The sequence below is a fragment of the Uloborus diversus genome, chromosome 6, assembly GCF_026930045.1.
Source record: "Uloborus diversus isolate 005 chromosome 6, Udiv.v.3.1, whole genome shotgun sequence".
NCBI classification, from domain to species: Eukaryota; Metazoa; Arthropoda; class Arachnida; order Araneae; family Uloboridae; genus Uloborus; species Uloborus diversus.
The window spans coordinates 88,756,038-88,771,510 of NC_072736.1; the positions used below are offsets into that span (position 1 = coordinate 88,756,038).

A 15,473-nucleotide genomic window follows, 5' to 3' on the forward strand; every position below is an offset into this window, starting at 1 on the left:
TTGTCTGTTACTGGTGCTGTTAAGCTAATTATAAATTGAAAATTTCGACATTTCTGCTTATTATATAATTTCTAGTTTTAGTTCCTAAATTGGAAAATGAAATAAATAAATGAACCATAAAAAGTGCTGAGGTGGTTGCCCCCCCTCCCCAAATTGCTGCCACTGCAGCTCGCTTATAAACATGCAAGTCCCAAAAGGCAAAAAATTTCATGAATCCGATACTGTCTTTTTTGCATTAGATATAGAAGAGAGTAAAAAAGTGCCAAAAGAGTTAACTAAAATTAGAACTAAATTTAGCATGGTTTAAAGGTTGTAGAATAACTTCGCAAAGAAAAAACTTACAGATTAAAAAACTCTATACTTCTGTAAAGAAGGTTACATTTAGTAACTTTATTCCCCAGCAAAATAAAGTAAAATCTTGCATTTCAAAACAATTTGAGTTGCTAGCAGTGTTTGCTGTTTTGGGCAAAAATATTTGGGAGAACTCCTTTTTGATTTGAATTTTTTATGAGTAAAAACCAAATATTTCCCAGGGAAAGAGACCCCCCCCCCCCGCAATACCCCTCCCATTTACAGTACTGGTTGTTAGTCTGAAGAAGAGCTAAAATAAAAAAACTGCAAATATTGCAAGAGGGATAGAGGATGAATTTTAATGAGATCATAATATTTAAACCAGTAATTGAGTTTCCTCCAGGTTTTTTTAAGGATTCTGTGCCCTACCCCTTTTAAGCTAACACTTGATGCACCCTTCTTGCTCCTTTGAAGTTTCAACAAAATTTCATTACAAAAGCAAACTTTTCTTTTCAAAGGGTAAAGATTCACCCAAGTCTGGCCATGAAACGTAACCCCTTTTCTTCATTTATCCACTAAAATCTGATTTCAATTAAACCTGAATGATTTTAGTATAACTATTAAAACTAAATGCTAAAAAGCTTTTCATTATTTAACCTTTTCTTTTGCAAACATTTCTGTCAAAAATTGCCCTTTTAATCTGAAAGCTACTGGCCCCTTTTTTGTTATGGGAGAGACACTAAGTAATTGTTTTTTAAAAAGCATTTTTGCTCTAATTTTCAAAAATATGCAAGATTTATGATGCTACTTACAGATTTGAGCAACGAAAAATATTATTTATGAATTGTTTGTAATGCTCAATCACTTAACCAAAGATTATGAAAAGCATACATGATACCTGATTGACATAAATGCTGAGTTTTGTTAGCATCTGGAAAATTTTTTGCCAAGCTTATTACAATGAAAAGACGACAACCTTCAGAGCAAGACTTTACTAATTCCTAAAAAAAAGGAAGGAAAATCAATCAATATTTAAATATGCCATGCATACTAAGAAAAAATATACAAAGCATCTACACACACAATTCAAAACTACCTGCAAACTCATAAGTTTTTTTACTGAACATCTGTAATATGTCACATTTTTTATTGTTGCATTGAATGTATGTCTGATCCATATTTTTGTTTGACAATTAGAGAGGAATTAATGTTACTTTTCTCAGATTTTTTTTTTTTTTTTGGTAACTAACTTCTTTTCCGAACAGATATAACTTTTTTGGTTGCATAAACATATCCAGTTCCAAAATGCAAAGCTCTAGTTAACTGGCAAACTCCAATACATAACCATGTAAAAATCCTGGAATGCAATGTACAAAAGGATGGGTCATTTAAATTTTGTTTTTTGAAATGTTTAGGGGCAGAGGATTAAAAAGATGCAAAATGGTCTCAAAATAACATGTGTGAAATTTTATTCCATCCTGATCTTTTGTGTTTTTGCCTCCAGATTGAGTTTGGAATTCCTTACGCAAATAGGATATGTTCCATGCAAGATTGCAATAATAATAAATGTTTCTTAGTTTACAGAAACAAGTAATCAAACTTCCAATTTCCATCTGGTTTAAATTCACACCAGCCATTTTAGGTGCTAGAATTGGCTTTTAAATGTGTGAATTTGGTCAAACGCTTCCTGCCTACTGTGCAACATAGGGGAGATTAAGGATGGATGGGACTCCTTCAATTATTCTTAAAATAAACATTGTTTTCAATTTCTGACTCTTCCACTAAATGGAACAACCATAAAACCATGTTTGTTGCTATAAATCATTTTAGTTGCAGAGTTCTATGAATGTATACCAGAGAAAAGCTATTTTACAACACCAAAATAAATAATTTGTTTTCAAGGTAAGTTTTCAATCTCATTTATTGATGTTAACATAATTCTTTTTGCTGTTTTATACACCTAATAATACAGCTTTTATAAAGTAATAGTTAAGTTAAACCTAAAAGTAGCATGCTTCTAGTAACAAGCTATTTTACTGAAATGTTGTGTAAAGGGAGGGATGGGACAGTATGGTTTAGGGAGGGATGGGACATGTCCCATCCCTCCCTTTTAATATCTGCAGCTAAATAATTATACTGATTGTCCAAATTTTTTAATATTTTATTTTTGGCATACTATCTTGTTTTGGAATTGAATTGCAGAATAAAAAGTCATTGAAATTATCAACTTGATATATAAGAATTGTATCAACTTCTATGATTTTTTTCGAAACTAATTTCTTTACATTGAAAGTTTACAGCAGTATGACTAAGTTTTCCTTACTCTTGTAATATTTATCAATCTTATTATTATTTTTATGTACTATATAATATACTTTCAATCAATTGGTTAGCTGTATACTTCTTTGTAAGAAGTATAACAGTGGTTTCATTACAGGTTGTTTTCTCATGAAGCACATTATGCGAAGAAAAAACATATTGTTTACAAAAATGTAGTATATTTTTGTAAAATGAAATTTTATATTGGAAAATAACATCCAGTTACTCATATATAAACCATAAAATAAGTACCTTTTTAATGACTCGTGTTAAAGTTTCAGACTAATTAATTTTGTTTTTCTGATTAGACATTTTAAGACATTAATAAATAAAAATAATTGATGAATGTATTTTATGAATTGAATCGGGCCCTGATAATAGAACTCTAAGAATTTCAATTATGTTGGAGGAGTTGAAAGCAAGGATAATGATGAGACCTTTCAAGTACTCTTTATGAGAAAAAATGAAAAAGGAAAATTTATCTTTCCACAAACAACAGATAGTTCAGTGATTGATAAAACAGACATATTGCCAAGTTTCCCCCACCAAATATGGTTGGTGGAACTAGTCGAGCACAGAAATTTTTCATTTGATGCTGATTTATTAAAGTATAATGTTAGATAAAATAGATGTTCCCAATGTTAAATAAACCTTACATAAATAAATGACATACTGTCTTTGTCATTTTTCATAATATTTTTGAAAACTATGCTTATGTATTTTAACTTCCAAAAATGTCCCATCCCTCCCTTATATGAGGGAGGGATGGGACACTTTTACTGCTATTGTAATTGTCTTCAGAAATGACCATTTTAATAATTACCATAAAATTTATATTTTTTAAATATATTAAAATGTTTCAATTTGTTATTCTGAAACTTTCAGTGTTATACCAGTAGAAAATAATTTATAAGAAATATTTTTGCGAGAACTGTCCCATCCATCCCTAATCTCCCCTAAATGAGTAAGAGATGCTAAAAATCTACCTCTTGAAATGCTACAATCTTTTGAAATTCTATCCAAAAATAGCTAAGAAAATAATTAGAACCATTTTACCAAGCTAGTAAACTGCTATTTGATGGTTCATTTTGCAAATGCAAAGATATTAACAACTAAATTTGTCCAAAAGAAAGAGGGCGAGAGAGAAATCACAGCTTCAGCCTCAAAGAGAAAGTGAAAACAGTTTTAGTATCATTACTTCATTGCATCTATTCTATCCGATACGAACAGTGAGGATGAATTAAAGGGACCTTAACAAGGTTCAAACTTCAAACGTTTATATCCATAAATTTACTACTACAAGCAATTCGCTAAACTTTAACTTGTTCTCACGCACATGCGATATACATAAAGAAATCAGAGAGGTCTGGTATGACTTCAGCAGTTCTTTACCCCACCACTTCAAAAATTGAGGAAAACATGCTTTGTCAGAAGCGCAAAACCCAGGAGCAGAAACTTCCTAGCCAGTCTGCGACACTGTTTCGGGCAGTTGAAAATAATCTGCAGCATCATTAATTATATTTTCAGTTTTCATAAAATATGCAAGTCCCTGGTAAAGGTCAAGTCTCAAAAATTTTGAAACTGGCCAGTGGCCACTAGACCCAAAAAACTTAGTAGCCACCACTGTCGCTGAGTTTTAAGGTATAAAAAAAGGGGAGGGGGGTAGAGCAATTTTCACTACTTTTACAAAAATTAATAGAATTTTGCGCACTGTGTAAAACAATTATTCAATACATATTTATTTAAATATGAAAAATTTAAGTTAAAATAGTTTTTTTTTTAAATGAATAAATAAATAAATTAGTGAATGAGAGTTGGCAGGAAACTGCATTTTAGAGGAACATTTTAGTTTATAGCAAAGCTTCCAAAGCAATGAGGATCAAATAAAATGGGGTAGTTTCCAAAATTTTAAAAGTATTTTTTTCTGAAAGAGCATGTTTAAAAACATAGAATTTGACCATTTTTTAAATAATTTATTTAAGTTTAATATTTTAAAAAAATGACTTTAATCGGCGTGCTTTCATTGTTTACAAATATTGACGAGGACATCGCAAATGATGAAATACCATTTAGTGTTGCCATTTTCACGGAGTAAAATATTTAATTCGCATCTTTACTCAAGGGCAACAATATGGTTGATAGCAAAGCGTACAGCACAATTTTAATTTGCTTCTTGAGTATCATAACGTGGGAATGCGGCGGAAAGATGCACCAAAGAGCATCATTTGTGAAGTCATCAAGACCACGCCTTGTTTGAAAAATCGGACATTTAAAAAAATTAATTAAAAAATAGTTGTTGGGAAAATAAAAGTATTTTCTGGGTCTATGTTATTATTTTTTTTTTTGCTTATTCTATCAATTTCAGTGACTAAAAGTAGTACTTTTGACTGAAGGAAAAATTTAACCCATTACGTCTTTCATTTTGATAAATTTTTACAACTGAATCATGTCCCCTCGGACTCTCTTCTGCTCCAAGCTATACATATTAAGCCTTTTAAGTCATCATAAAAAATCAATCTGAAAGACCCCTTACTAGTCTAGTAGCCCTCCTTTGAACCCTTTCCAATACAAAAAACATCTTTCCTGGATAAGACCAAAACGGAACACACTCCAAATGAGGTCTTACTAAACTCCTATAAAGGCATAAGAACCTTCTTAGATTTTTTTTGAAATAGATCTATAGATAATCCAAGCATTCTGTTGGCTTTGTTATTTGTAACGCTACACTGTCGACTAAAATTGAAATCCTGATTTATTAAGAACCCATATGAAAAACATTTTCTGCCTGACTAATAACCATACCCTTGATAACTCATACGCCTATTTCCATGATCTAATTGTAGCACTTGACATTTCTTTACATTAACTGCTAGAGATGTACCGAGCACTCGGTAACTACTCAGTATTCAGCCACTCCGCCAATTTGCTGAGTACTCGGCACTCGGCCAAATTTTGATCAGGTACTTGGCCAATACCGAGTAGTTGTAAAAAATTGAATATTGTTCAAAGCAGATTTTACAATTAATAAAAACGAGCAAATATATAATAAACCATAATCATTTACAATTCAAATTTACAAGTAAAATTCAAATTTTGAGAATAATGAAGTTTCTTATGCTTCAATGGAGTAAATCTTATATTTTAATGCCTTAAAGTTGATGAAACTTATTTATTAAAAATAGGGCAGAAAAGGTAAGTACAGAAAATATGAAATGTTTATATTATTAAATGGATTTTTGTCACTTCTAAAATTATTAATAAGAAGCATAAAAACACCCTTTCTTAAAAAATAAAACAACATTAAAAGCACAAATGTGCAGGAACACTGCAGACATGTGTTTGGCATTACAAGGAATGCTTTTTCCAATGCACAAAATGTGAGCTTACGGATTTAAACATATCCGACAAATATCGGATTTTTTTACATTCATTAGCTCACATTTTATGCCCTGAAAAAGATGTTCCTTGTAATACAGAAACAAATACAGCAGTGCTCTTGCACATTTGTGCTTTTAACATTGTTTCTCATTTGCTTTTAAAAATTATTTAAGTTTGCCGGAATAGAAGAATAGATTGATATGATTTGTTTTAATTCCAACTAAATTAATCCTACCTTTTATATATTTGTTTATTTTTACTTAAAAAAAATAACTTACTTGTAAAATTATTGACTTAAAATCTTTTAAATAATGCATAATTAAATTTCAGCTGGAATTTGTTTTGAAAACTATTATTTGGATATGAGTTCATAATTCGCCACGCCACTTAGTAATAGATAAAAGTCAGAAACAACGTTTTCAACACAGTCATAAGAGTTTAAATTCAAAAGGGGACCAATCAGATCTCAGCGAGTGCTGAGGCATGATTTGACGTATCAGAATACGTAAATTTGAACCCATCGATTAAGATTGGAGAGATATGCGGAACCGCAAAAGACTGATTGCAAAGATTATTTAAATTTTTATGAACATAAAAGGCTTACAGAAAATCTAATATCACTTAGTAATCTGATCTAAATCCTCTTGAAGCTGTTTCACCTGTTCTTTTTCTACAATACCCATACCTTTTACCTCATGAGTGAAACCATTCATGTTTCCAGAACTATATTCATGAATTTCCTTCATTAAAAAAGAGGCCCTAAAACTGATCCCTGAGGAAAACTGCTTAAAACATCACTCTACTAAGAATGATTTTCTCACAACTACTCTTTGTTTCCTTCCAGTCAGCCATTCCTAACCCAAAGTAAAGTTTTCCCTTCTATTCTTATATCAGCTAGTTTGCTGAGAACAGCAACATGCATCATGCAATACCTTATCAATATATATATTTTTTTAAATCAATATAAACAACACACTTTTTGTAATCTAAAGCCTAGGTAACCTTGTCATAATGCAATAAATTAGTAGCACATACGATTTACCCTTTCTGAAACCACACTGCAAACTAGTCAAGACTATTAGTCTCATTCAAGAAATTCATAATTGTGGTTTTGATCAAAGTTTAATCAGATACTTAGGTTTCTAATGTTAAACTAGAAAAGTTTGATCCATCAGATTCCAAAACAGTTTTGCTCCTGTACTTAAAAACTCTAGTGGCAGCCCTGCCATTGCATATTTATTTATTTTTCTTTTAATGTCCTTAATTATTACACTTCGTTAATATGGAGCAATGATTCACAGCGTCCTATTTAGCTGGCCAAAAATACTTTTAAAAAACAAAAGCGTCGTACTCTTTCTTAAACGGTAAACGACATGGCCAATGTCAAAGATATCGAAAAAGAATTCTAGAAAAAAAAACGAGAGAATAACATGCACATACTCAAACGAGCTTTACCAATTCATCATAACTATGTGAGATACTCGAAAGTATTTTCAATGAGGTAATTTGCAGTGTATTAAGAGAAAAGGATGGAAGAAGACTTACAGAGGAAGAAAATGTTTTTTCACAGTGTACTTCACAAGAAGTTGATTCTGCCAAAAATCGGTCCAACAATGTTCCACACGAATTATGAAATAATAAGACAAATATCGCACAAGTAATAAAATGTAAATACCCCATTTCTAAAACACAGATATTACGATAAATGCAGAAAAAAACGTTAAGGGCTAAATCTAGACTAGTTTCATTTCTGTGACGTCATGCTGTCTAATTGCACAAGTATTCAAAAAAAATAAATAAATAAGGCTTTTCTGGCACAAATGTAATTGTTTTAGATCGGAGAGGGGAATTTAAATTAATCCATTGTATATTTAAGTCATTTTTCAACATGAATGGTAAATTTCTTCTGTACTTTTGATTACTGACTTTGACGTCATATGGTATGAGACTCGTCTGGATTTAACTTTTTGTACAACAACTACTTTCGTTTATCAAACGATGCCAACTTTATGATAAACTTGAAAAAAAAAACTCTGTACACTAGATCCTGTACGACGCGACGTCGCGTACTGCTATCTGGAAAGAGAGATAAATTCCGGCTGAAATAACGTTCTATAAGTCCAAAAAAATCAACATCGGTCTTCGTCTAAACAACGGCTACTTTCGGAAACAGGCGCTTGCGGTGGCACCGGTACCTATTTCCGAATGTATCCCTTCTGTAACTCAGTGGTTTTGTTAGTTATAATAATAATGATAAACTGTAACTGTGTTCATCTCCCTCCGCCCCTCTTTCAATTCAAAACAAACACAGCCAACCAAAGTCATTATGGCATGTTATATCACAATCTTGACACATTGTGTCTAATTTAGTTGACAAGCAACAAAAGAATAAATTCGCATGTTCTTTTCGCTGAAATTCGTAAGTCTCGCTATTTTGTTCTAATATGAATTCATATGTTTTTCAAACGAAAATTCGCATGTTTTTTCAACAAAAACCATGCTTACTTTCATGTAAATACATTAATTTCCCAAAGCCAAAGGAGAGGAACTGATCCCCTAAAATAGCAAGCCTGCCCAAAGGATGCCAATTTTGAGTATTTTTTCCCGAAATAGAAAATTATTTAAGTCAGTAAAATTCCCATGTCCTGTCTGCTTGGCATCAATTTGTCTTTGTCCAAATAATTGACATCGGCAATTGCCCAGTACCAGAAACTTTCTAACCAGTCTGCGACACTATTTTGGACCGTTGAAAATAATTTGCAGCATTATTATTAGTTTTATTTTAAGTTTCCATAAAATACACATTCCTTGTAAAGGGGTCAACACAGAGAAATTTTCGCTGTAGTTGAGTTTAAATGTATTAAAAAAAGGAGAGGGGGGGTTGACTACTCTCATAAAAATAAATAGAACTGTGTGCACTATGAAAAACAATTATTCAAGACAAATTTATCTAAATATGGAAAATTTAAGTCAAAATAGATTTTCGATTTTTTTTTTAAATGAAAATAAACAAATAAATTAGTAAATGACAAGTTGGCAGAAAACTGCATTTTAGATTGATGTTTTAGTTTATGGCAAAGCTTCCAAAGCAATGAGGATCAGATACGATTGTGCAGATACTAATAATTCACATTTTTTATGAAAATAATCTTTAATTGTATATTTTGTGTTATCTTCAATTTTGTATTCCGTTAAACATCCAGTTCTGTTTTTGGAAACTTAGGCAAATAATAGTCTTGTCTATTTCCATCTTGCGAATGCCCAAGCATGGCATCTATGTGAAAAATTCATGATTATAAATAGATTTTTGAATTTGTTACATAAAAATGGTAGTACAAAATTCAAAATCTGTAAAAAAACTACAATTTAAATGAAATAGTCAGTTTAGTTGAAATAGCACATTGGCCTCAAATGCAATGAAGCTAAGATAATATTCCAAAGATAAAATTTTGCATTTTTCAAGACAATAATTAAGAATTATCCGAAACAAATTGGTCACTTTGCATAAACTTCAATAGTTCGCAATAAACATCCAATTTCGTTTGTGAAAATGTAGGCACAAAGAGTATTGCGTACCAACATCTTGGAAATGACCAAATATGGCTACGCCAAAAGTTAAGGTATAATTTTTTGAATTTGTTGCAAAAAAATAATTTAAAAATAAAAATCCACATGAGACTACACTTTAGTTGAAAAGTTTTTAGCGCTTTTGCATCCAAAGCAATGAGGATAAGTTGAAATTTTAAATTTAAAATTTTTCATTTCTCAAGAAAATTATTTAAAAAAAAAAGATTTGTTGCACATTTTACGCTATTTTCATTAGTTTGCCGTTAGATAAAACACCCAATTCTGCTTTATGAAAACTTAGGCACTTAAGCATCTTATCTACTTCGATCTTTAGAATGACCAAATACGGCGACTATGTTTCTAGCTGAAATGCTGAAGCATCCATCGTCTTTCCGATCAAAAACCATCTCCATACGATCTTTGCCAATTTGTATTTCTTTTTTTTCTTTCTTTTTGCTCTTTGGTAAAGTTATCTGCAAGCCGCTGAAAAATCTGCCACGCACGTCTTACGTCTTGCAGTTTCAGCTACCAGGGGCAATTGGTGCATTTCTTTATTTACATCTAGTCCATCTTTTCACGTCAATGTAGTATGGCTCAATATTTGTAATCTAAAACATTTAGAGAAAACAAAAAGCTTCTTATCCTACCTGGAACTTTATCTTCAATTTTTCAACACTGAAGTAGCAGAAGAGTTGAAAAATATCTTAGTGCTTGAAAAGTAAAAAGAAATAATGTTTGATTGCTGAAATTTGCAGATTACTGTAAACACTTGTTTTGGCGTCACAAGTAAATGAGCTTATATGAAAAGACATTCAACAATAAGTCGTTTCTCCTGATCATTTTCTCACGACCCCATTGAGCCACAGGAATTGTATCTGTGTAAGGTGATTTATTCTGTGTATAATAAAAATATTCCTTAAAAATTATTTTTTGTCACTTATCTAGTTAATATTTTGATAAACATATCTTTATCAAAGTTAATGGTTTTTGAGTTGATGGAATAGTTAAAAGAAATTTCTTTATGATTTTAAAAGTTAATGATAGCATAAAACTTGAAAATTCATGTGCACAAAAAGAATAAGAAAAAAAAAACAGCCACTCAAAAAAGCAACAATACTAGAAAAACTTAGCAATCTGAGAGAAATGGAATTTTGTAAATTTTCCAATAACTAAAAACAAAAAATAAATTTTCCAATTACTAGCATTTTTAAAGACTATTTCTTAACTTTCATCCTCTGTCATATACCTGTGTTTTACTTCCGGTTGCCAAAAACAATGAAAAATAGTAGTAATTATAAAGTTTTGTTAGTAAATTTAACAAACTAATTTCAATGCTGATGCTGAATTTAAGCAAGCATATTTGTAGATTTGGTCATTTTAAATCTCAAATAATGCAGGATTTGGAAGCTTTCTTACATTCAAATATAGTAATCAGTTAAAAAGTGTTTTGAAAAGTTTTTTTCTTCTTTCTTTTATACTTGTTCAATGCTTTTACATTTGAGTATACAAAGTTGTAATATTTAGAGCAGATGATGGAAAATATAAGCTATTCTTTCTTAATGCAAAAGCAAAAGTCAATATTGTGGTTTCTTTTTAATTAGGATAGGTAATAGGTAATAATATGCTTTAAATTTCAAGGAAATTTGCATCATGTAAATTTAAAAACAATAAAACTTCAAAATTAAACATAAAAAATGTTTTTCAATTCTAAAGATTATTTCTATAATCTTGGTTCACACATTAAATAGTATGAAATAAAATAAGTACATGATTTTTTTCATTCAACACTCAAAAATTACAGTTAATCTTAATATCTTTAGGTAATTATAGGTTGAAAATTATTATTAGGTTTACATTTAGGCAAATTCTAAAGCAGCCAATGAAGTTCCAATTAAAAATTAAGAGAAAAAGGCTGCTTTAGAATTAACCGAAGAGAAGAAGAAATGTAGACATTATATAAAAAGCTATTCATACAAAGCTGTATACCACCTACTTTTTCTCTCAAATTTTAATTTAAATTTTATTTCCTGCTTTAGAATTCACCTAAATATAAAGATATTAAGATCAACTGCTACTTTTGAAAAAGGTTTTGTTACATTTCTTGAAAATCATTAGGGAAGAAAAGTTAAAGAATTTATTATATATCCATTAAGTTCTTTATGCCAAGGACTTAAACTTGGTCTTCTGTTGCTGACCCTGTAGTGACCTGAAATTACAAAATGCAAACTTTAGCTTGTATTTTGGTAAGTTCTTAACCAATGAGTTTTCCAGCATATTGCATTCTCTGCTAAGTCACCTAATTAGCCTACAATTTTTTTTCACTTATTTATATCTTACACTGCATTAAAAAAATTTTAGGAGGCATGCAGAACTTTTTTTCCTCAAAAAAGTGACATCTTTGCCAAAAAGGTTGGCCACCCCTGTTTTAAACATTAAAATGCATGGTATTTATTAAGTTTGACACTGATAAAGAAAATTTTAAAGATTTATTCATAATTATTTTTTTCTTTTGATCTTTTCTTATCCAGTGCCCCCCCCCCCCCTATTGATAGTGTATTAGCTTAGCTTAAGGCATGTATGTTGCGCTAAAATCAGGAACTGAAAATGACTTCTATGAAAGAAAACTCCCAGGGGTACCAGGAGTCACCCCCCTTCCCTCCCCAAAAACTTTTGATTTCAAAACCATAGTGTCTATTTTAATAGAAGTTTATATCCATATAAGGACTGATATGATCCCCCTCCCCCCTTCCCGAATATAAAATCAGTATGAACTAATGCCTGATGTAAAGTTGAAAATCATCTAAATCTTTTCAGAACCAGAGAATGTGCATGCATACGACAGTAGAAGTGCGTTAATGTCGTGAAAAAAACTTCATCAGGTATGGATCAAAATGTTTTTAAAAAAATAAGTTTAAATTTGAATTATTTTTTTTAAATGAATTTTCTTGTTCAGTACAATATTTTATAAACACTCTGTTTGCAATAATTTGCAGAAGTAGAAGCCTAAGAAGCCTAGTAGTATGAACCAATTAACCATGTTATTGAAGCAGTCTTGTTCATGAACTTGTTCCCGGCTCGGATCTGCATACTGGCCGGGGGGGGGGGGGGGGGGGGGGTACGTCCTTAAGCAGTGCATTAGCCCAAGAAATTGGAAAAAACTAGCACTAATACTTCTTAATACTTCTTAACATTGCAAGTATACACTACTGACATCTGGGGAGGGACCCTACATATTTTGTTGAAGGGAGACCCAAAATTTATAGATCTACGCCTGACTGGTTCGTTTCATTTTGATCAGCTGTAGGGCCAAGTTAAAGCATAGGCACATCGGGCACGGACGCAGGGCATCACTGTTTAAAGGGCACTAATTTGTAGTTAAAATTTTTAAAAAAGGGAGTAATGTCATGTGCACTAAAACAAAATACATGCATTGTATGCATATTTGCATATATATTGCTACTTATGATATTATAAATGTTAGTATAGGGCTCACTAAATTTGGCTCTGCTATTGTGATATGTAAAAATCAAAATATTTTATTACTTCACTATCATCAAATAAAATTCCTGCCTAGTGTCCCCAAAAGCCATAGTCCGGCCTTGGTTGCTTGTTAAGCCCCCTAATTGGGATAGATCCTCAGACATATTTTTTTTAATATTAACTGTATTTTTTCATGATAATCATTTATCTACAAATTCTTATTGTTTAACACATTGTTTATTTTACCCATTTTGTCACTTTGTTTTTCAGACATTATCAAATGAAGAGAATACTGACTTTCCGGAAAAAGATCATTCTGTGTATTTTGTGCATATATTCCCTATTTCTGATATGCATACTGATACTTCCTAAATTTAACATTCCTGCAAAATCTGTGGATTGTTCTACATACAGCAGAAATGTAAACTATGTGGAGAGTAAGCTTCTTAATGAAACAGAATTGAATTTCCTCAAATTTCTAAATAAATATTATAGTGCAGAAGAATTTATAAAAACTGGTTCATGGTTTCCAGTACCTAATGATGGCTACATCTACTCGTCCTATTTTGATTATTGTCCTAACTTCTTGCAGCATGTTGGAAAACTCTGCATTAAATGTATTGGCTTTGCTAAAGTGGATTCCATTAAAAGCAAGCCTTTAAATTGTACTTTCAATGCTAGCTCTTATAATATTGGATCAGGTGTGATTGAAGTACAATTAATTCCTGAATCACATGACAAAGCTTATTCAGCAGTAAATTTGTTTTGTGTGATGAAAGAATTTAGTCATGATAAATTTCAGCCTGATTATGTTGCCATCCTTAGTTCTTCAGATAAAAGTTTGTGGGTGCCTGTTAAGAGCCTACTCTCTAACGAAGCTTCCAAAAATCAAAGGATTAATTTATGTGTACGGCCTTTGTATGGCATGATTCCTTTTATCCGACTTGTTGAATTTTTCACTTATTATTCTGTTATGGGTGTTGATCATTTCACAATTTATCATCATAATACTTCAAACCCAATGCAATTATTTTTTAAGTTTTTAATGAATACAAACATGAGTATAGATTTTCTTTCATGGGATATTCCTGCAAGTAATGATTTAATACATGAATTTGGTCAACTCATTTTTACTCAAGATTGCATTACTCAAAGTAAGAATAGATTTACACATACTATTCTTGTTGACTTTGATGAAATGGTTGTTCCACAAAATCATCACAATATTAAAGCATTGCTACAATTTTTGGATGAAGAAAACCCAAATGCAGCAAGTTATGTCATTCCTATGTCATTATTCTGTGAAGAATATTTCTTAGAAAAAGATCCTACTACCTTTTTTCATATCTTGGACCATAACAAAAGACAAAAATCATCGTGGCAACATACCTTTCGTTCTAAATATATTGTCAGACCAGAAAGAATTTTGGTTGGTGGGGTACATTTTGTGTGGCAGCACGAGTATATATGGAGTGATGTATTTGTTTCAGACTCTTTAGCATTATTAAATCATTACAGGAGCTGCTGTGGTGTTCAACAAACATGGTTCCTTCACTTATTTAGCTTTGATGTTTTGACGGATACTATAATAGCTGATAACCATTTGATTCAACATAAAAATGCTATTTTAAATCATAAATTAATGAGATCATTTTTAAGTCGTGTTATGCTGCTCAAATAAGTTTAAAAGTTTTTTTTTTTATTTTTTAATTTAAATAACTGGTGCCTGTTTTGTGTAATAAACTTATGATTTTTAGACAAATAATGGTGTATTGTAACTTAGTATTAGTAGGAATGTAGTGTACAATAAGGATTTCAAATGCCAAATTTTGGTTAAAAATAACGGGTATTTTTTCACTGTGAATGTTGATTTTCTACATAATTGTTTTGCATAAACACCCAGTACAAATCTTTTACTGTAATGTATATTTTTTATATCTTCTACTATACATTCCATTTTTTTGTAGAAAACTGTTAATAAATATGTTTTGTGATTTAATATACGTTTTTCTCAGTTTTATATCAGTTTTTAAAATAAATGTTTGTTTTCCATATTGTAAAACTTACATTACCTTTACATTACTCCCTTTCACTAGCTCTACTAAAGCTCTGTTATTTTTCTTTCACATTCAACTGACTGTCCATACAACATAATGAACATTATTGGTTACAGTTAGTATTATGAGTTTTTATGAAAATGAGAATATTTAGAAAAATACTTGGCTTACTTCAAGCATCAGTTTATGTTGTAAATAAATATTTTGTACAAAATGTTTAATACACAACACAGGGTACAAACCGCTTAGTGTTGTTTAAAGTTTGATTTGAATGATTTATTTTCCTTGCCATTCTCCTATGTTTTAATAAGTTTTATGTTACAAAATCATTCCTTGTTTTGAAAAAAAGTTCTAACCATAATATTTCTTGTATTGAGCCAT

The 15,473-nt window shown here is 30.9% G+C and overlaps 2 protein-coding genes across 3 annotated transcripts in view; one reads left to right on the top strand and one right to left on the bottom strand.

Annotated features, from left to right (window-relative positions):
* LOC129224100 (transmembrane protein 59-like) overlaps nucleotides 1-7,852 on the bottom strand; it is a 31,752-nt gene extending 23,900 nt beyond the window's left edge. Inside the window, exons 1-2 of the mRNA XM_054858506.1 lie at nucleotides 7,534-7,852; nucleotides 1,190-1,292 (exon numbers count right to left, since the gene is read on the bottom strand). Coding sequence (XP_054714481.1) covers nucleotides 1,190-1,292; nucleotides 7,534-7,668 — 238 coding nt within the window. The 5' untranslated portion in view covers nucleotides 7,669-7,852. The remainder of the gene's footprint in view (nucleotides 1-1,189; nucleotides 1,293-7,533) is intronic.
* Nucleotides 7,853-8,277: 425 nt separating this feature from the next.
* LOC129225226 (uncharacterized) lies at nucleotides 8,278-15,029 on the top strand. Of its 2 annotated transcripts, XM_054859798.1 has the most exons (3): nucleotides 8,297-8,407; nucleotides 12,370-12,434; nucleotides 13,306-15,029. In XM_054859798.1, exon 3 carries the CDS (start codon nucleotides 13,316-13,318, stop codon nucleotides 14,714-14,716), a length of 1,401 nt encoding a protein of 466 aa, XP_054715773.1. In that variant the 5' UTR covers nucleotides 8,297-8,407; nucleotides 12,370-12,434; nucleotides 13,306-13,315; the 3' UTR covers nucleotides 14,717-15,029. The 2 variants fall into 2 exon arrangements, with proteins under 2 accessions (XP_054715774.1, XP_054715773.1); XM_054859799.1 differs by lacking the exon at nucleotides 12,370-12,434 and having other exon boundaries at nucleotides 8,278-8,407.
* The last annotated feature ends 444 nt before the right edge of the window (nucleotides 15,030-15,473 follow it).